Source organism: Trichosurus vulpecula, chromosome 2, assembly GCF_011100635.1.
Source record: "Trichosurus vulpecula isolate mTriVul1 chromosome 2, mTriVul1.pri, whole genome shotgun sequence".
Lineage (NCBI taxonomy): Eukaryota > Metazoa > Chordata > Mammalia > Diprotodontia > Phalangeridae > Trichosurus > Trichosurus vulpecula.
Window position 1 is genome coordinate 193,265,914 of NC_050574.1, and position 20,823 is coordinate 193,286,736.

The window sequence follows — 20,823 nt, forward strand, 5'->3', positions numbered from 1 at the left end:
TGATAGAACCATATCAATCCATCAATCAGCACGCATTTATTAAGCACGTATTGTTTACCAGGCACTGCTAGGTATTGGATATACAAATGCAAAGGATAGAAGATGTTCACAGAAAATAAATATAGGCTGAATACAAAATAAATACATAGAGCTTGGTGGGTGGGGCGGGAGGGGGGCGGTAGGGGAGAATGCAACATGAAATTTTAATTCTACCTTTCCAAAAATAAAATGGAAACTGCGCAAGCCATTTAAAATATTTGGTGTAACCCAAAACCAAAAGAGTTAAATACAGTTAGTAAGTGTGGAGTTCATTCAGTTCAACAAACATTAAGTGCCTACTAGGTTGTACAAATCCCTAGGTCTTCCTAAATTAACAGGGTCCATGAAACCAAGAATCCGTGGAACTGAGGTTTGCGGTTGAGTCTGCAACTTTCCCAGTCCTTCCTCCTCTAGATGTGAATTTGAAAATTAAATAAGGATACCTCTTCACTTTTTGCCCCTTTTATGAGTGATGCTATTGTTAAATGTCTGAGCTAGCCAAAGATAACAGCAATAATAAAAATGTTAATAAATAATCTGACATCTGCTAATAATGTTTCATAGTTAAAGGTTGCTCTTGGTTCTCATGCTTCCCATAAAGTTAGAGAGGAAGAGGAAATCATGAACTAATTAAAGTTTTTAATCCAGGCAATGCTTTATCAGTCTTGCAGAGTTGATTTTCTACTTTAAGCCAACCAAGGTCAGCTGTTTCCAGGCAGCTCTAAAACTAATCCCAGCTGTTTGAAACATCTGGTAAGCAATCAGGAGAGGTTTTTTTAAAACTATATACATTAATACAAGTGAAGAACAAGGACAGATCACCAGGTTCCCATTGCACGGTGTCTAGATGAAAGTTTGGTTTAAAGGCATGACTTCCCATCAGTGGATGAAAGAAACTTCATAGTTACCCTTCCTCAGGAACCATATATAACTCATAGAAAGTTCTATTAAAAGGACTAGAGTGTCATTCTGTGCTATTCAACTGACAGAATGCTTACATTTAATTTTTTTTTGCACTAATAGTTCTCTATTCAAGATAATAACTTTATAAATACGTGCTAAGAAACAATCCCACACAGCAAAACATCTTTCTAAGAAACATTGCAAAATATCTGTCTGACTGTAACTTTCTTTTTCCATAAAATTATTGAGAAAGCAAGTGGCAGAGAGTCAAATAGACCATCTATATAACAATGAAAAGTCAAAGCAGTTTGCTCAATTTTACACAGTGTAAATACATGATGGACAGGATGCTCAAGGCAGGTATGCTTTATGTACATCTTGCACATTCTCAGCAACATGATTGAAAAGGTAATAAAATATTCTCACAGAGCTCTATCCTGTTTATGTAACATAATGTACTCTTGTCCCTATAGGATGGCTGTGCCCATTTTTTAGACAGAGCTAGGTTGTGGAGCATATTTTTTAGTGTTAGGTCTATTGTGTTCCCCTGGAATATGTAGAAAGGAGGATATGCTTCTTAGAGATACCTTCAGTTGCCTGTTGGAGGAGGCCATAGTTTCATGTCATTATGCCCTGTATTTGAATGTTGTCTTTGGGAATGGATGTAGTGTAATCCTCGCTGATACTATGCTCATACTTATGTTTGAGTTTGGTAATCTTTTCAGTAAGGATAGGGACAGGGACTGAACCTATCATTTGACTGCTGTAGGGAACTCCAAATGAGAAAACTCCCTCTACTAAAGTGGGTCAAGTGTTGCTTAGAACACTAAGAGATTAAGTGACTTACCCAGCCAATATGTATAAGAGATGGAATTTAAACCTAGGTCTTTCTGCCTGGCTTTCTGTCCTCTATGCCATACTGGCTTTCATATTTTCAGTGTAGCCAATAAATACTGGGCCCCATGGACCTACAGGATGAATGGCAAACCGCTTAAGAGTATGACAGGTAGAGTATAGTAGAAAGAGCTTTGGATTTGCAATCAGATGACCTTGATTCTAATCCTAACATTGCCACTTATTACCTATGTGACCTTGACCAATTCCTCTCCCTTCTGTGGCTTTCGGTATCCTCATCTATAAGATAAATGTAAGAGAATTGAATTCAATAACTGTGAGGTCCCTTCCAACTCTAACATTCTGTAATTCTATGATTCTTATATCAACATTTTGATGCATAAACATTTTTTCCTCGCATCCGCAGCTGTGTCTTTCATTTAAGCTTTCTTCAAATCTCTTGGAGCTGACCAGTCTAGATGTTTATATGTTGGAAAATAATTATAGCATAATGAATTTAATGCTGGACTCAGAGGAGCCCTTGGTTCTTATCCCTTTTCTGTCCCAAACTAGCTGTGTGACCTTGTCCAGATCAACTTCTCAGTGCCTCAGCTTCCTAATCTGAAAAATAAGGGAGTTGGACTAATGGGTCGCTAACATATCTCTCTTTAAAATTCTGTGATCCCATATATGTATAGGTGGACATATAAGTTCACTTTTTAAAAATTTTTCAGAACTTTTTTTAATTATACATAAACATTGTTTTCAACTTTCAGGGGTGAGAGAAAGCCCAAAATTGACCTTTTCAGAACCTGTGTTGCTGCAATTCCTCGACTGCTTCCTGATGGGATGTCCAAACTTGAACTGATTGACTTGCTGGCCAGGTAAGTGGGCAAATGGTGCAGTGACTTTGGGGGAGCAGACTACAGCTGGCTTCCGTGCTGGGTAACATTTGCCAAAAGACAGAATGGTTGTTAACTCAGTCACCAATATCAAGAACATACATACTGTCAGCAAGCCATTGTTATGAACTATAGTCTAAGTTAAATAAATGAATCATATACATGTAGCAGTGCCCATTCCTAACGTTTTTCCCATAAACTCCAGTGGTTCCCTGTCACCTCCTAAGGGTCAGAGTGAGGTCAAAGTTATTTTCATTATAATACTAAGACATTTTAATTTTAATGCAGTAAATATCATATTCTGCTCCATCTCCAAACATGCATTTGTTAAAAACCTACCATCTCAGATTCTTTGTTAAGCCCTGGAGACACAAAGACAAGAGTGAAATAGTCCTTTTCTTTAAGGAACTAAAATTCTGTCAGTGAGACACTTGTAAATGTGTAGGTAGATACAAAATAAGCAAATAGTGATGGGGAGGGGAGCAGTAGGAATGAGGAGCTCAGGAAAGGCTTCCCGTGGAAGATGGTATTTGAGCCAAATCTTTGAAGGAAATGAAAGATTCTGAGGGGGTAGGAGAGAAAGGAGTGCACTCCAGGAATGAGGGAGAAGGGTGGACAGGGCAAAGGCATAGATTCAGGAGACTGAGAATCAGGTATGAGGAATGGTAAGAAGAACAGTTTGTCCAAACTGTAGAACATGTGATGAGGAATGATGCATGGTAAAGGCTGGAGAAAGGTACATGGGGGCCAGGGTGTGAAGAACTTTACATTCCAAGCAGAGGACTTTGAATTTAATCCTAGAGGTATTTAGGAGCCACGAGACTGAGTAGGCAAGTTGGATGCTTACTCAACAATTTGAAAGGCTACCTATCCTAACAGGCCCAGCTAAAATTCCATCTCCTCAATGAAGCCTTCGGTGTTTTGCCAGCAGGAAATGATGACTCTGTCCATCAACCTTCATATAACACTTTGCTCAAATGTCTCATATACTTTTGTACTATTGCTTTGTATTATATTTTATTAGTGTGTAAACGTATTTTAGCCCCTTCACTGCACTACAAGTCACTTAAAAGCAGGGCTCATGACTTTTATTAATTTTTTGTAATTTTATAATTGTTTTTGTGTCCTCTTCAGTGTATAGCATGATATCTCATATATATGAAGTAGTTCCCCACTCCCCAAAAACAAGGTAGCATTGTGCTAAATTTCAAATCTTGTCCTTCTTTTCTTCCTGCGGACTCTTGGTGAACTTTTTAACTAACTTCTTCTTTGCACCTAAAGGTATTACAGTTCAAGAGTAACGACAGTCCCTTTACAGATAGTAGTTAATGTATGTGAAATATTTTGCCAACTTTCCAGCATTGCATAAAGGTCAGCAGTTATTGTTATTTGCTCTCTCCAAGTGTCTATAACAGTTGAGGGTTGGGTTGTTACCTCCTGCTGAATTGGTAGGATAGAAAGATAGGGCTAGATGCACCAAGGAAAGATTAAAGAAAGGAGAATGCATTATCGAAGGTGAGCAGATGGGAGGACTTTCTCAGGTTTTATGTCTTTGCTTTAGTACAGGATTGGAGAAGAGAGTCCATATTTCTGCTTTTTATTTTGATGATGCCCAAATTGGGCATTGGTTTGGAGGCAGGACTCAAATGATCTTGTGACTGAACTTCTCTGTCCTCTAGAATCTGTGTGGACCTCAGTGACAGGACAGCCCCTACATTGAGATTTTATAGGATTCTCTCACCCAGAGAGCTAAGGACAGAGGATCTGGCTAGTCCATGTAGAAGACTGGTCTTTACAGTTCTCTTAACAGCTTGATCAAACAAGGCCTGAGTCATGTAGGGGAGGGAATTCTATTTGATTTCATTGGAATGCAATTGCTATTTTTAGTGTGGCATGTTTATTATTATGTACATTCTTACCAAGCCAAGGGCAATGGGTGCTGTTTTTATAAGTCAAAAGAACAAATAAATATTCTGGTGCCTCCTAGTCTTGAGGAGAAGTTAGGAACATGGCAAAGATGGTTGGCAGAACCCGGTAGAGAACCTTCATCATAGAAACCCTCAGTCAATTCACCTCAGATAAAATTAATTATTTGATCTATAGCCTCCCCACAAAATAGGAATCTTCACATATTCTAGCGACTCAGAGAACATGAATCAAATGGCATATATTTTTTCAAAGAATGAAGACCTATAAGGCAGGCAATATATGAAAGAGCCAGAGAGCTTGTGGAACTTATTGTTTTAGAAGTACCACTGTTATCGGCCTATCAAATGCTGTAGAAAAAGTGCTACTTTGATTTTCAGAGTTGAAACTAACTTAAATAGAGGTTTTGCCATTCCTTCCTACAGGATAATGTGTGATCTGAAGTGTTGCTCAAATATCTATCTGAATCCAAAGGTACTGAGACTAAATACTAGAAGACGCATGTGCTTTTTCTAACATGCCGTTCTGGTTTTTTTGTGATTCAATATTCAAACTTGCTTAGGTAATATACTATGAACATATTATCATATACTTGAAATGACATATTTTCAACTCATCTTTCTATGTGATGGAAAGTAAATAATTGTTCATGGCAAGGCAAGGCAAGTCAGCAAACATTTATTGAGTGCTTAGTGTATGCCAGGCACTGTGCTAAGCACTGAGAATACAAATACAGGGAGAAAAAAAACACAGTTCCTGCCCCCAAGGAGCTTACATCCTAATGGGGGAAAACAACTAAAACAAACAAAAAGGGCTGAAAAGGAAAGAGGAAAAAGGAGGAAAAAAGAGGAGACACAGGAGCATGGTGTCAAAGGACAAAGGATGGCTGATCTTGGCCTTTCCTCACAATGGAGGATCCAAAGGAAGCTCACCAGAGGAAGAAGGGGGCTATAGGAGATGAGTAGCAATAGAGATGAGAATCCCAAAGTCTCAGGTCTGGAGAAGGGAGCTCCTCAAGCTCTGTATTTTCACTTCCCCAAATTGCAACCCATTCAAACCTTCCAAGAGAGATGAGAATCTATTCTGGTTTTCTTCAATAGTCATGCCAACTGGCACCACTACAAACATCCTTTTATTCTTCCCTGGTCGACTCTATTACCTCTTCCGCAGCAGCTTTTCCAAACAGTTTCCTCTGTCTTCAGACTTTCTACACCACCTCTACCCCCTTCCCTCAAACTAAAAAATTTAGCCTCCTACTTGACTCCAGATCTCTGTAACACAGACTTTTCAATGAATGCCAAACACTTCCTAAAAGTCCCCTAAGCTTCCTTCATACCAGGGCTCATGATAGGTTTCTCTCTCTGCCCAGCTCAAGGCTCTGTGTCTCCTTCCAAGGTGGTTGTCTGACAAGTCTTATGTCAATCAGCACTGCCTTCAAGTGACCACAGGCTGTCTGAGTCTCAGATGTGGGGAATACAGGAGCTAGTCCCAGTCAAGACCAGGAGGAGGCTAATAGGGCCTCTCGTGGTTTCTTAGAGTTCTGGCTGTGGGTGTTTCTAAATGTTTTTTAACCACCTAATTTGATTGGAAGTTTATCATAGAAACTACTGATGAAGTTGTTTATAATATTTTTTTCTATTGGTATTCTGTCCTATCAGAGAGTCCACATATGCAAATTAGTTTTTAATAGCATAAGCATATGTGTTTAAGACATCAGACTGTGGTAGTGCTTCTTTTTTCCTCTCTTATTTTTTTCCTCAATTACATGTAAAAAAGTCAACATTCATTTTTTGTATTTCAGCTCCAAATACTCTCCCTCCCTCCTTCTGCTGCCTGCTCCTTGAGAAGGCAAATGTTTATTTTATTATTGAGAAATAACTTATAGAAAAACCATTTAGTCAAAACAACTCAGTCACAAAATGGAGGCTTTGAACAAAGTGGAGTTAGTTGTGATAAGTTGACAAAGTTTTTCCTTCTAAGATAATAAAACTTATTCTCACCACAACTTCAGAACCTCTCCTGATTGTTCCCAGAATCTATTCCTTAGCTTCATATTCTGAGGAAGAGGTGAGCTCTCTCCTTGACAAAGATAACCCCCCGACTTCTATACCTGATCCCATTGCTTCCCATCCATTTCAATCTGTCTTTCTCTTACCTTCTGGGTCTTCTTATCCATTAGCTCCTTCCCCACTGCCTATAAATGTGCCCTTGTCCTCCTTTTAAAAAAAATTAAACTTTATTAAAATTTAATTAAAACTTTGTTAAAACAGTTGCCTTTCCCTCATATTATTGTCCTATATTTCTTCTCTCTCCCCATCAAAAGCATAGAAAGGGATATAAAATTCTATATTTAATGCTTCTATTTCCTCACTTTCTACTTGCCTTCTCAGTCCCCTGCCATCTAATTTCTGACCCCGCCATTCAACTGAAAATCCTCTCTCCAAGGTTAATAGTGGCTAGCATTTATTTAGTACTTAAAGGTTTGTAAAGCCTTTACATATGTTATCTCCTTTGATCCTTAGAACCGTTCTGTGAGATAGAGGTTATCACCAATCTCACCTCTCTATAACTTTTGATTCTGCTGATGTTGCCTTCTTCTGGTCTCCTTTCTTGTCCCCTCTCTCGGTCCTTCTTCTCCTTGTTTGCCTGATCCTTCTCAATCTCCTTTGCTCATTCTCCTCCTCCCACACTCCCACTACTCAGGTGTAGAGATCCTCTCTAGCTCTACCTTTAGACCACTTTTTCTTTCTTCTTTCTCTAGACTTTCTTCCTTGATGAGTTCAATTTATATCTCTAGGCGGATGACTCCTGAATTTAATATATCCAGAAATCAAAGTTAAGCTAATCAGCCTAAAACTTGACAATTCTAACTTCTTTTCCTTTTAGAAAATTGGGACATTTGCCTATTTTCAATCCTTTGGCATTTTTTCCATTCTCCACATTTTCTTAAGAATCACTGAGGGTAGTAGTATAGTGCCTTTCAGCATCCTGGTATATAATTCACTGTTCTCTGATTTCAGTCATGTCTGACTCTTTGTGACCCCATTTTGGGGTTTTCTTGGCAGAGATACTGGGGTGGTTTGCCATTTCCTTCTCCAGCTCATTTTGCAAATGAGAAACTGAGGTAAACAGGGTTCAGTGATTTGCCCAGGGTCACCAGCTCCTAAGTGTCTGAGGCTGCATTTGATCTCAGGAAGATGAGTTCCTGACTCCAGGTCCAGCGCTGTATCCACTGTGCCACCTAGCTGTACCATATACTTCACTAGCCTCTCCTTTCCCCTCCCTTCCCTTCACCTTCCCTCTCCTCTCCTCTCCGATTTTGAAGGTGCTCTGCCCAAAGGAAGGTATATTTCAATGGCTGAAGGCTTCCTCCTTAACTTTGAGCTTACTGGCTAGATTTCTTTCTCAAAAACCAAGCCTTAAACCTAACTCACTCTGGAGCTCGTAGATTGGACAATAGGTCCCTGCCTTCCTAGCCTAGAGTGAAAGTAAATACTAAATAGTAACTGTTTCTTTTTTGGGCAGGAACCCGAGAATCTTCCCCTCTCAGTTTGTTTTTTTTTTTTTGAGTTTTTGATTAAAAGGGCCATCCCTTGATTAACTTCTTAAAGAGGCCTATTCAGTGAATGAGACTTACCTCACTCAAAGTAAGCACCTCAGCCTAAAAGGGCCAGGGTCTCCCAATGCATCCTGGGCCATTTCGAGTCGTCCTGGTGAATATCAGGCCACTGGACCCAGATGGCTCTGGAAGAGAAAGTGAGGCTGGTGACCTTGCACTGCCCTCCCTCACTGAAATCAAAGTCAACTGAAAATCATGTCATCATTTGCCTGATGTCATGGTCCTCTTTGAGAACGAAGAACAAACACAGCAAGTGCTAAAATAATCTTCCTTATGACTAGATCTAGATATATCATGCCAACGCTTAAAAAAAATCTTTTAGTGATTCCCAGTGGCTTACCAATTCATATTCAAACTCCTTAATTCTTTTCAATTCAACAAACATCTATTAAGCATCTAAAATGTGATACAGCACAGTCTCACCTCCATGCCTGTGCTTCCATTTTTCTCCATCTCTGAAATGTCCTACCCCCTTCACATTGCCTTCTAGCTTCCTTCCCATTCTCTACAAGGCCCTGTTCAGTTGCTATCTCTTCCCTTGCGAAGTCTTCCTTGATCTCCTCTCTGCTAAGAGTCTTTCGCTTTGGAACAGAGGTTTTTAACTTTGTCTGTGTCATGAACCCCTTCATTAGGCTAGTGATATCTGTGGACCTCCTCACAAAATAATGTTTTTAAATGCATAAAATAAAATACATAGGATTTCAAAGGAAACTAAATATAAATGAAAATAAAGAGGTGATTTTTTTTAACAATCTGAGTTCATGGGCCCCCTGAAAACCACAAACTCCTTAGGGATCCCCAGATTAAGAACCTTTGTTTTAGGCCTTGTGTAGCACTTTTGTTTGCACGTCTATATAGATTGTCACATAGAACATAAGCTGCTGAAGGACAGGAATCATGGCTTATCTAAGCTTTGTATCTCCCCCAGCACCTAGGGCACATCAAGTGTTCTGCACACAGTACACATTTAATAGATGTTCATTGAATTGATTTACCTTCAAGTAAACGTTTCCTATGAAACATCCCAAGTCTGGTTTGTTAGGAAGGTGACTTTGTGAAAATCTGAGTCTTTTTGCCCTTTCTTATAATATTTAGCAGCTGTGCCCTTACTTATTCAGTAACAACCTTGTAAGAGGAGTGCATGCCCTTGTGACCACACAGCTCAGTGATTCTAAATGGCTCCTATGAGGGCTTCCAGGCCTGTTTTCCCTGGCACGCACTGCTCCTGGAGAATGCAGCAGCATGTGTGCACAGGAATCTGAGCAATTGGAATCATACTCGGCCTTGGTTAGTGCTTCTGGTGCCAGCTGGTTGGAAGGGGACATCTGTCAGTCATGTAAGCCATGCTGGTTTAATTCGGCTTGCTTTCATGCCATAGTTTTGTAGCTGCCTGTTATGGAGCTCTTTGAGGCTTCACTTAGATTTAGGCACAAACCCCGCAAGGCAACGTTAGGAGTAAACGTTAGGAGCCAAATATCCGTATCCTGTCTAAGACTCTTGATACTAAAACAGCCTTCTAGAAGTTCTGTCATAGTCCCATCCCAGGCCATTCAGTCAGTCAGTAAACATTTATTAAGTGCCTGCTATGTGCCAGACACTATGCTAAGTACTGGGCGTACAAAGAAAAGCAAGAGTTCCTGCTCCTGAGGAGTTCATAACCTAATAGGGGGAAGACAATATAAAAAAGGAAGCAGAAGAGGGACAGGGAGGGTGTCCCTCTTGGGGTGTGATGAAAATCCAGAGGAGTGTAGCTGGGTCGAGAATGAAAAGATGGCTGCTTTGGGTGCTGTTCCTTGAGTGAAAGGTCTGGGAGAAGTTGTTTGCTTGCACCGTCTCCAGCCAGAGGGAAGGAGAAGCCCCAGGGGCATCCTCACAGTACAAAGCTTGCTTCCTCTTATTAATTAACAAGCAGTACCTACAAGTTCTTGTCTTGAAAGACAATTTTTATTTCTTAAAGGCGAGAAACTGTACTGGACAGAGTAGTAGATTTGGTGTTAGGAGACTTGGGGTTTGAAAACTAGTTCTGGCCACTTCCCAGCAGAGAAATCTAGGGCAAGTCACTAGTCTACTTTGTGCCTCAGGTCACCTTAAAGGAACAATAATATCTATACTATAGGTTTATTGTAAGGATAACATACATTATATAGTGTGTGTATAGCACTTTATAGTGTATACAGTATATCATGTATATATGGGACTGTATTAACTATTATATAAACTATGTACATGCATATATGTATATATAAAACACTGTATATAGTGTAAAGTGTTATATAGTTATCGTCTATTATTATTTATTGTAACTTCCGTTGGCCTCAGCAATCAGAAAGCTTCCTTCTTTTCTGGTAGTTTTTTCTTTAATTGGCATTTCCAAGAGTGTTCAAAGTTGACTGCATTATGCATTGCACATAGTGGGTGCTTTATGAATGTTTATTGAAATTGCAGTTAATTCCTACATTGTGTTTTTATTTGGGGGTTTGAGTTTGTTTTTGTTTTTTTTTTAGCCAGAGTTTCTTAAACATATGAATACCATCAGTTAAGAGTGGTGACCTCCCATTAGAATTAACCTGTAGTTGGGATTGCCTGGTGCATTCAGAATCTTATAATGGTTCCATATTGTACGATTTGACGTTAGAAACAGATTCTGTATTTTAAATTGTGCTGAGTGAAGGGTGAAATTAATCTCATTTGAAAGGCTCTTGAACAGTCTGGCCTTTACTTAAAAATTGCATCTAAATAGACCATGAAATGGCTTTAATTGTTGATCCTGAATATCTTTGTTTGCTTGTTTTTGTGACGAATCATATCATTACTGGTCATCATCTATTGAGTTCCCCAGATATGCTAGGTGTCATTTTAGAGACTATGCTGATGTCATGGTTTAAGTTGGAGATTAGGTTCTAAGTCACATTAGTCAATAACAGAGATATAGTCAACGAGAGTCTAACTCGCAAATACGAGTAGATGATTTATGTCTTGTACCTTTAAATTAGAAGCCCAGGTTAAGGCCCTGTAAGTTTTATTTCTGAAACAAAATGCCTTTCTGAAACAAGGATCACCTAGGAATAAATCACCTAAATTGGAGAGACCCCCATTGAGGAATTGTAACATCCTTTAGGGATAAAGAATATTCTCTCGTTGGGCTATCGAAATACAGCCTGTCACTGATTTGATGCTATGTAGACAGAGCAATCAATCAGAAAACATTTATTAAGCATCTACAATGTCTCAAGCACTGTACTAAATGCTGAGGATCCAGAGAAAGGCAAAATACACAGTCTCTGTCATGTAGCTCATATTCTAAAGAGGTAAACATCATGCAAACAACTGTGTACATCCATGCAAGGTAAATGGAAGGTAATTTCAGAGGAAAGGCACTAATAATGAGAGGACCACTGGGGGGTAGGGGAGGAAAAGGGGGGAGGGGAGGAAAAAGAGGGAGTCCAAGAAAGACCTTTTTCAGAAAGTGGAATTTGCTTTGAATATTGAAGGAAACCAGGGACTCCAAGAGGGGAAGATGAGGATAGAGTGCATTCCAGGCCTGATACATACTAGGTGCTTAATTGCTTGATTTGGTGAATAGTCAGTAAAAAAGAACAGTCAGGAACTGAAGTCTCATCACTACAACACGCCCTAATAAGTTAAGCCTAAAATACATTTTGTTCCTGCAACCAGTCCTATTACTCATTTAGGGATGCTTCCAAAGCATTCACTTAAATTCTCTTAGGCTCATTTATCTTACCTTTAAATAAGATTATCTCATAGGAAATAGTATCGAAAAGTTGAACACATTATTTGCTTATTTTTTGGACCACATCTGTGATTCCATTTATAAGGAACTTCCAATGAGGAAATTCCCTCTACCAGGGCAAATCAGCAACTAATCTGTAATTGGAGTTGACTAGGGCACTGAGAAACTGTGACTTACCTGTGGTCTGCGCATGTTATTTGTACGAAAAGTGAACAAAGTAAATGATTTGTCTGTTTCTTTTTAATCATGTAGACTGTCTATCCATATGGATGATGAACTTCGACACATTGCTCAGAATTCCCTTCAGGGGCTACTTGTTGACTTCACAGACTGGAGAGAAGACGTCTTGTTCGGTTTCACTAACTTCCTTCTGCGCGAAGTCAATGACATGCATCACACCCTTCTAGATACATCCCTGAAGCTGCTGCTCCAGTTGCTTACCCAGTGGAAACTTGTCATCCAGACCCAAGGCAAAGTGTATGAGCAAGCCAGCAAGATCAGAGGTTCAGAGGTATGCTTCAGGAAGGAAATTGGTCCTATTCAGGGCGTCTGCTCAGTCTCGTCCTAATAGTTTTCTCTCCAAATTATGTTCTTATACTTTGTTTATTTGCATAAATGACAACCTAGAAGAATTCTCTGTTCATTCATAGGTCTAGGCTGCCTGCTACTGAGCTGTTCTTTCTCCCTCGTGAAATAGAGCTGAGGAACCCAAGAGATGAAACCAGGATAGGTTTGCTAATGGAAATGGAGCTGTTTATTTCAAAGAATGAATTTTCTCACAGATTTGTTAATGAAAGAAAATCTTTAAATAATAGGTCTAGACTGGAACTTGAAAGTGTATATAAAAAGTCATAGCTTGTACCACTGCATAGTGGCCATTTGTGGGAAGTATACTTGTCTCTTTGTAGAATACCCCTAGAGAGAAAAAAATACTCATCACCTTCTTGCCTCTGCCTGAGTGGATAGAGTGAGTAATGCTCAAGGGAGCTATCTCAAAGAGAGGTATATAATGTAAAAATCAGAGGTTGTGGGGATTGGCAAAGCAGTAAGCAGGTAGGGTGGAAGGGCTGTTACTACAGAATGAAATAGATCAGGGAAGCAGGATAGGTTTTACCAGGACATTCCAAAAATCAGGAGCATTTATTATTCTATTTGTTGTTAAAACTATAATAATAATAGGGAGTCAGTAAGACATAGTGAACAGAGATTTGGCTTTGAAGCCAGGAAGACCTGTATTCAAGCCTTTCCTCAGTCACATACGGGGTGAGTAATTCCGAGTAAGTCACTTTACTTCTCACCTGCAGAAAAGACACCAACCTGAATTTATATAATTTTCTCATCCAGGAGTCCCTAAACTAATGAAATCACAAGTCCAGTCCCTATTACTGCTCTAAAATTCTTAATATTTGGATAATATTTAACAATATTAATTTAATATTAAATTTTCAGCTAACAAATTTTATTAATAATTAATGTTGTTAACTAAATAATAAATATTTGATTTGTCTAAGGGCTGATAGTATATACTTGTAATCCCTGCTACTGGGGAGGCTGAGACTGGTGGATTACTAGAACTCAGGAGTTCTGAGGTGCAGTAGGACTAAAACCTACCGGGTGCCCAAACTAAGTCTGTCACCAATATGGTGAGCCCTTGGAAATGGGGGCCACCAGGCTTCCAAAAGAGGAACAACCTGGCCCAGACTAGAGACAGAGCAGGTAAAGCTTTCATACCGATCAGTCATGGGTTCAGGCCTGTGAGTGGCCACTGGACTTCTAGCCTGGGAAAAGTAGTGAGACTCAGTCTCAAAAAAAAAAATTATCTTAGGATCCATATTCTTCAAGATTCATCTTCTACATACAGCCTCTTACCCAATTACCTTGATCTGTTGGTATATAACAGCATATGTACAAGTTACTCTTCCCGATAGAATGTAAGTTCCTTGAGGACAGGAACTATTCCATTTTTGTCTTTGTATCTTCAGCGCCCACTCTAGTGCCAGGCATTTAGTAGCACTTAATAGATGATTGTTGATTAATTAATATTTAGAAAAAGATATTTCACATTAGAGGCAATACTTGGTTGTATACGTTGCAAAATCAGTTAGTCTAGAAAAATCAAAAAGGATCCATGATATATCTGGATTCACAGGCATCTGTGCTACAATGTCAATTTTTGAAAGTGGACCAAAAGACTTAATTATAGTATTGTCTTCCCTTCTTGCTAATGGTGTTTTTGTTTACTGAATGGGCTGTGCTTGTTGTATTCCAGCTAATACCAAATGGCTCAAGTCACAGAATACCAACAGAACGAAGTCCTTATTCCAGTGTACTACATGCCGTGGAAGGCTTTGCCCTTGTACTACTATGCAGTTTCCAGGTGGCCACACGCAAACTAGCTGTTTTGATACTCAAAGAAATCCGGGCTTTATTTGTTGCACTGGGACAGCCAGAGGTATGGGATTTTCTTTCTGAATTTTCAGGTGTAATTCAGAGATTAACATAAAACCAAAAAACTACAAATTCTCACTTTTCTGTTTTATATGCATCCTACCCCATTAGATGAAAAATAAACTGTCAACTTGTCTTCAGTTGAACATTATACACACCTTACTCATGACACACGGAAAAACACAGATCACAAACTTAGGTAGAATTTTATTACAAATGTGAAGTAAGGCCCCTTACTGAGGGCCTACTTGTGTGCACAGAAGTGTAGTAGGTTCTATGAAGAAGTTATAAAAGAAAAAGACAGCCCTTTGCTTTTGAGGTGGGAGGAGGGAAACGTGTTTAAAGTCTAACTGAAGAAGTAAAATGTATGCCTAAAAACAACGATAAGATGCTAAGATTTATTCTTCTTAATCTTCTAGTGCACAGTTCACATAAAAGGTACACACACACACACACACACACACACACACACACACACACACACATGGTGTGTCCCAAAAGTCTTAATACAGTTTTCATCTGTTAAAAACGTAAAAACTACACTAAGACTTTTGGGATACCATGTAAATACGTGAGTGTGTGTGTGTGTGTGTGTGTGTGTGTGTGGATAATCTTGCTTCATTAACAGATATCTATAATATATATCTACAGCAATAATTAAATATACAATAATAATGAAAATCAAATATATCAATGAAATAAACTATATTAGTCATGCTAAAAACTATAATATCAAATTCATAAGTTTCAGTAAAATCTCTTAAATCTCAGTGCTTTTAAATCTAAACCTCAACTTATTTTACTTCTTTAGTCAGAACTCAATAGGTTATAGCTAAGGAGCTAATGAAAATATGTTAATGATAACTAATTAGTAACAGTATGTAAATAAAGAGCAGCTCAGTGGTACACTGGGCTCTGCAGCAGAGTCAACTGGAGTTGCACCTGGGGTCAGGAACGCTCATCTCATGAGTTCAAATCCAGCCTCAAACACTTACTGTGTGACCCTGGGCAAGTCACTAACCCTGTTTGCCTCAGTTTGCCTCATCTGCAAAATGAGCTGACTGAAGAAGGAAATAGCAAACCACTCCACTGTCCTTGCCAAGAAAACTCCCAAAAGGGGGATTACAAAGAGTCTGACATGACAGAAAACAACTAAAATGCTATGTAATATCTTTAAAGGTTCGACTTTCCTATTTTTTAAAAGGCTGGTTTTTGCATATAATTCATTTTTATCTTTTCTGGGAGAATAATTATATTGCTTGATTCTCCCTTCCATGCCACAAAGCATACGCTCTCCAAGTTGGACTAAAACACTACCAGAATTCATCCCTTCCCTGAGATGCTGTGATTCTGAGTGAAGGAAAACAAAGGCCTTCTTCTCCTCAGCTCCCTCCCCATAGTCTCTCCCTGAGCTCTCCCAGCTGAATATTCTGCCTGATACCTTCTGGTGCCACTCTAAGACAGCACAGGATTTCTTACAACTTCAGTGGACTTTCCCCTAATCCATGTACAAGAGAAATCCAGAGTTCTGTGAGATCAGAGGGAGGATCGTTTCCAACTATAGGGGATAAGAGAGGGGACATCAGAGAATACTCATACGGGACAAAAGCTACAGTTACTACACAGATGATAACAGATCATTTACTAAAATTAAATTAAATCTAATGCCATATAGAAAATGTGCTATACGGTGTGTAGATTCATTGTCCCAGGTACTTAAAGTTAACGATAAGGGAATGTTCTCATAAATAGTATATAGTATCAGTATTTGGGTCCCCTTGAGTATATGTTAAAATTTATGAAATTCAGAGGACGGGGCTGAGGTTGAGCTGTGCAATGCCCGTATGAGAAGAAAGTGCCTTCACCAGCCCTAACCCATGAAATATACCCATTATCTTTGTACACAACAGAAACAGTTGATCAACATCAAAGCATGACCATTTAGTTCACGATTTGACATGACAGGCATGTATATACATAAACATGTATATGTGTGTGTGTATATATATATGTATATGTATTGGGTGCATATGTATATAAAGATATCAAAGTCTTCAGGTTGCTCAATGCCATAAGGACTTCTCCATTAAGGGATGACCACACTCCAGTGTAGATGTTCTGAAGAATCCATGCATGCAATACTTATGAAGCACCTGCTCTATGGATGTGCTATTCTAAGCACTAGATAAGACAAAAAGGTTAATAAGATACAAATTCAGATCTTGTTATCTTGAAAAGCACATCGGTAAACATGGCAAATTAAAGTATGATAAACATAAAAATAAGAGTTCATGTTTATATAGTGCTAAAATGCTCTGAAGTAGATAATATGAGTTTTATTATTCCCACTTTTCAGATGAGAAAACTGAGGCCAATGAGAGGATTTAAGTGACTTGTCCAGAGTCACAGAATTAGTAAAAGAGCTAGGATTTAAACCCATGACTTTGGACTCTGAGACCAAAGTTCTTTCCACTAAGACATTGACGAGGGAAGTCCAGAGTTCTGTGAGATTAGGAGTGGAGAGATCAGTGAAGCCTTAATATTGGACATAAGCTCTTATTACAGAGCTAATAAATAGCTTACTTACTAAAACAGGTAGTATCTAATGCCGTAAAGAAAATGTGCTCTAGATTAGGGGTTGAGATATACTATATTTAGACTCACTGTCCTGGGTACTTAAAATTAATGATAAAAGAATGTTTTCATGAACAGCATACGGTACCAGTATCTGGATCCCCTTGAATATATATTAAGTTTTATGAAATTCGGTCAGGTATGTGTCTTTTTCAGTGAAGTACAAATTGTGTCCAGTAATTATCACCACTCAAAGCTTGAGAGACTGCTTAGGGAGAAAAAAAAATGCCAAGTTTTGTCTCATGAGCCAACCACCAAGCCCTTCTAGGAGCCACATTCCTTATCACCATCTTCCAGATGGTACTGCACCAGCAACTAGACAGAAAAGGTAGGGAGTGCAAGGGATGGGTTTACTTCACTGTGGAATGTAAATTGTCTGCCGTTTGTACAGGATGATGACAGACCTATGATTGATGTCATGGATCAGCTGAGTTCTTCTGTTCTTGAAAGTTTTATTCACGTAGCAGTCTCAGATTCAGTAAGTACCCATTTGATTGTGTATTGCTTGTGGCTCCTAGACTGAAAAAAAAGCATTCCTCCCCCCCCAAAAAAAACTATTAATGGAGACAAAAAATATTGGGAAGAATTCTGGGGTTTTTGTTGGACGATTTATCAATCTGTTAGCAACATATAAAAAACAAGGACAACTTTCCTAACACTAGTCTAGAGTTTGTCCTTGGATCATGGGCCATAGAATTAATAGCACTAATTTCTTTGAGAGCTACAGTTTCTACAAGACTGAATAAGAATTTGACAAGAGATTTTATTAGCTCGACATTGATTTATCACCACCTGATTATACCCTTCCCATTAAAAAATATGCAGCCAGTTCTCAATTTTCTGCACAAATGGACAGTAGCATAAGCACAGCTCACAATTTTATTATCTTCTTTTTAAGATGAAAGTACAGTGATGGAATCTGTGCTAACTTTGGGTAGATACTGAAAGAGGCAAACATGATGGATGTTGGCCAAGAAAGAACCCCATAATTGTCTCGACAAAGCCTATAAGGGCAGAAAATCTGCCTGAAGATAACTGGAAGATGGCTGTATATGTGTATATAACCTGAAGGTGTATGCAAGATTTACGTGGTCTTTCCTAGCCGAGATCAAACAAACCCCCAAATATTTTCAATATCCTTGTTTCTCTGTGGGGCATTAACAGTGATCTGAAATTGTATGTGGATGTGTATGATTCCTGTAATAAGTAACTTAGACTGTTTTTAATGACTATTTCTCAAAATAAAAATATCGTACCAGGTGTAAATTAGACCTGCTATATCCTCAAATCACTTGGGATTATGCATTAATTTCCTGAAGGTATAGGGATAATAACATCATATGTAGGGACTCGTAAGGTCCAAGAGATCTTGTATATCTAAACTCTGTCAGGCGTTTATCTAAAGGCAATGTAGTCTCTTGGAAAGAGCACCAGATTGAGATTATAACTCTGACTCATTTATTTTCTATTCAGCATTCACATCCTGACTTTGAAGATGATGAAATCTAGGAATTTCTTTATCTTCCAAGATGTTTTGAAATGCCTGACTTTGTGGTTTGGTGCCACAGGGTAAAAATAATACAAGGTTCCAGATGAGAATGAGCCACCTCGTTTTCTTGGAAATACAAGGGAATGGCATTAATAAAAACCATTTCACTTCATTGCTTCTCTAAGCAGAGAAAGAGAATATTACCATATGGGAAAAATAAAACTAATTCAGGGAGAAAATCAACTGTTATAGCACTTAGCATGACTCTATCTAAAGTTATTAAGAAATTGAATAGTAGATTTTCAGAATTTGTCGTGCTTTAAAAGAGTATCATGAAAATTAATGACATCATTTAAAGATGATACTTTGCCAAGACTGAACACCATGTAATTATAATAACCAAACTTGGATCTGAAGAAAAGATGAGAAAAGTCACCTTTCTTCCTTCACTGCCAAGGAAAGGAATCTAGATGCAAAACATTTCATATAGTATGAAACTGAGTTGATGTATTAGTTAGTTTTACTAAATTGTGTTTTATTTCATTTCTTTTTTGTCCTTTGCTATGAGGGACGGGATATTTGGAAATGAGGGTCATGTAAAAATAAAATATATCAATAAAAGTAGGAAAAAAATATTTAACTCTGTAAAAGAAATAAAGATGATACTTTGCCTCATTGACTTATTTGATTCATTTGGTCATCCAGTGACTATCTTTACTGGATGCAGGAGGAACTGTGTAGCACACAATTGTATAAGAAACAGTCTTTGCACTAAGGAATTTATAATCTAGTTAAGCTAAGGCACACACATAGACACGGAGTAAAAGCAATATATGAGAAGTGATATGAGACTGGCCCAAACCAACCACTCTCTGAATGTAGAGAAGACAATGATTTTTGGCTGATTAAGGTGATCTAGAAAGATGTCATGAAAGAGGAAGCTTTCAAGATGGACCTTCAAAGGAAGGGTAGGATCTGGAGGTCAAAAATAGCCTGGTCGGAGCAGCTAGGTGGCACAGTGAGTAGAGCACCGGCCCTGGAGTCAGGAGAACCTGAGTTCAAATCCGCCCTCAGACACTTGACACATGTATTAGCTGTGTGACCTTGGGCAAGTCACTTAACCCCACTTGCCCTGCCAAAAAAAAATAGCCTGGTAACAATATCTGGGTTTTTTTTCCTACCAACAGGCAACGTTACCACTGACCCACAATGTGGATCTGCAGTGGTTGGTAGAATGGAATGCAGTCCTGGTAAATAGCCATTATGATGTCAAGAGCCCATCCCACGTCTGGATCTTTGCCCAGTCGGTCAAGGACCCCTGGGTTCTTTGCCTCTTCAGTTTCCTTAGACAAGAGAATTTACCCAAGCACTGCCCCACAGCACTCAGCTATGCCTGGCCTTATGCTTTTACCAGACTTCAGTTGGTGATGCCCTTGGTGGATCCAAAGTGAGTATTTTACTGTATATACTTTTCCATGATAGTATTCCCTAACTAGGACTCCTCATAGTTTCCAGTGGGAAACCGAGAACTATCGTAGGGTGCTCTTTGCTCAGTAAAATAAAATCAAACTTTTATTTTCCATTTTCCAGTTGTAAATGACTTTTTTCCCTAGTTAACCAATATGAGTATTTGAATTTTCTATTCATTTAATACCTGAAATCCCTAATAACCAGGAAACTGGGCTTCATTTTCATTTTCTTTTTAATATCTGCAGTAGTCCCATTAATGCAAAGAAAACCAGCACTGCCGGTAGTGGAGACAACTATGTTACCTTGTGGAGAAATTACCTGATTCTTTGTTTTGGAGTTGCCAAACCCAGTATTATGAGCCCTGGACACTTGCGAGCATCTACACCTGAAATTATGGCTACAACTCCAGATGGCACCATGAGCTACGATAACAAGGTGACATGGCATGCTCCCGAGGAATGATTTCATTGATTTTTAGACCATTTGTCTAGTGTTCATAGGGCAAGTTGCTCTGTGCCTGTCACTGGGAGTATAAGCATTAGCATCTCATCCTACACATTTCCAAGCTACACTGGCCTGAGCTGTGGTCCCAAGAGTTTACAGGAAAACCCAATGTTTTCCTTCTACAATAAGCAGAGAAATGGAGATGCAAAAGTGTTGAGATTTTTCTTAAAAGACTGCTGAGTGACTTACTCTCACTCTCGCATTTATAAGAAATGGGGAATAGGACTGAACTTGTGATTCCACTGATGTAGAGAACTCCCATCAACACATAGATGCAATTTATAGTGTTAGAGAGCAGTGGTGT

General features: G+C 38.8%; 1 protein-coding gene across 2 annotated transcripts in view; it reads left to right on the top strand.

Annotated features, from left to right (window-relative positions):
- Positions 1-20,823, top strand: part of FRY (FRY microtubule binding protein) — a 325,197-nt gene that overhangs the window by 178,562 nt on the left and 125,812 nt on the right. For both annotated transcript variants that reach the window (XM_036743232.1, XM_036743231.1), the window contains 6 exons: positions 2,553-2,660; positions 12,227-12,485; positions 14,244-14,426; positions 17,448-17,534; positions 19,733-19,992; positions 20,261-20,450. In XM_036743232.1, coding sequence (XP_036599127.1) covers positions 2,553-2,660; positions 12,227-12,485; positions 14,244-14,426; positions 17,448-17,534; positions 19,733-19,992; positions 20,261-20,450 — 1,087 coding nt within the window. The remainder of the gene's footprint in view (positions 1-2,552; positions 2,661-12,226; positions 12,486-14,243; positions 14,427-17,447; positions 17,535-19,732; positions 19,993-20,260; positions 20,451-20,823) is intronic.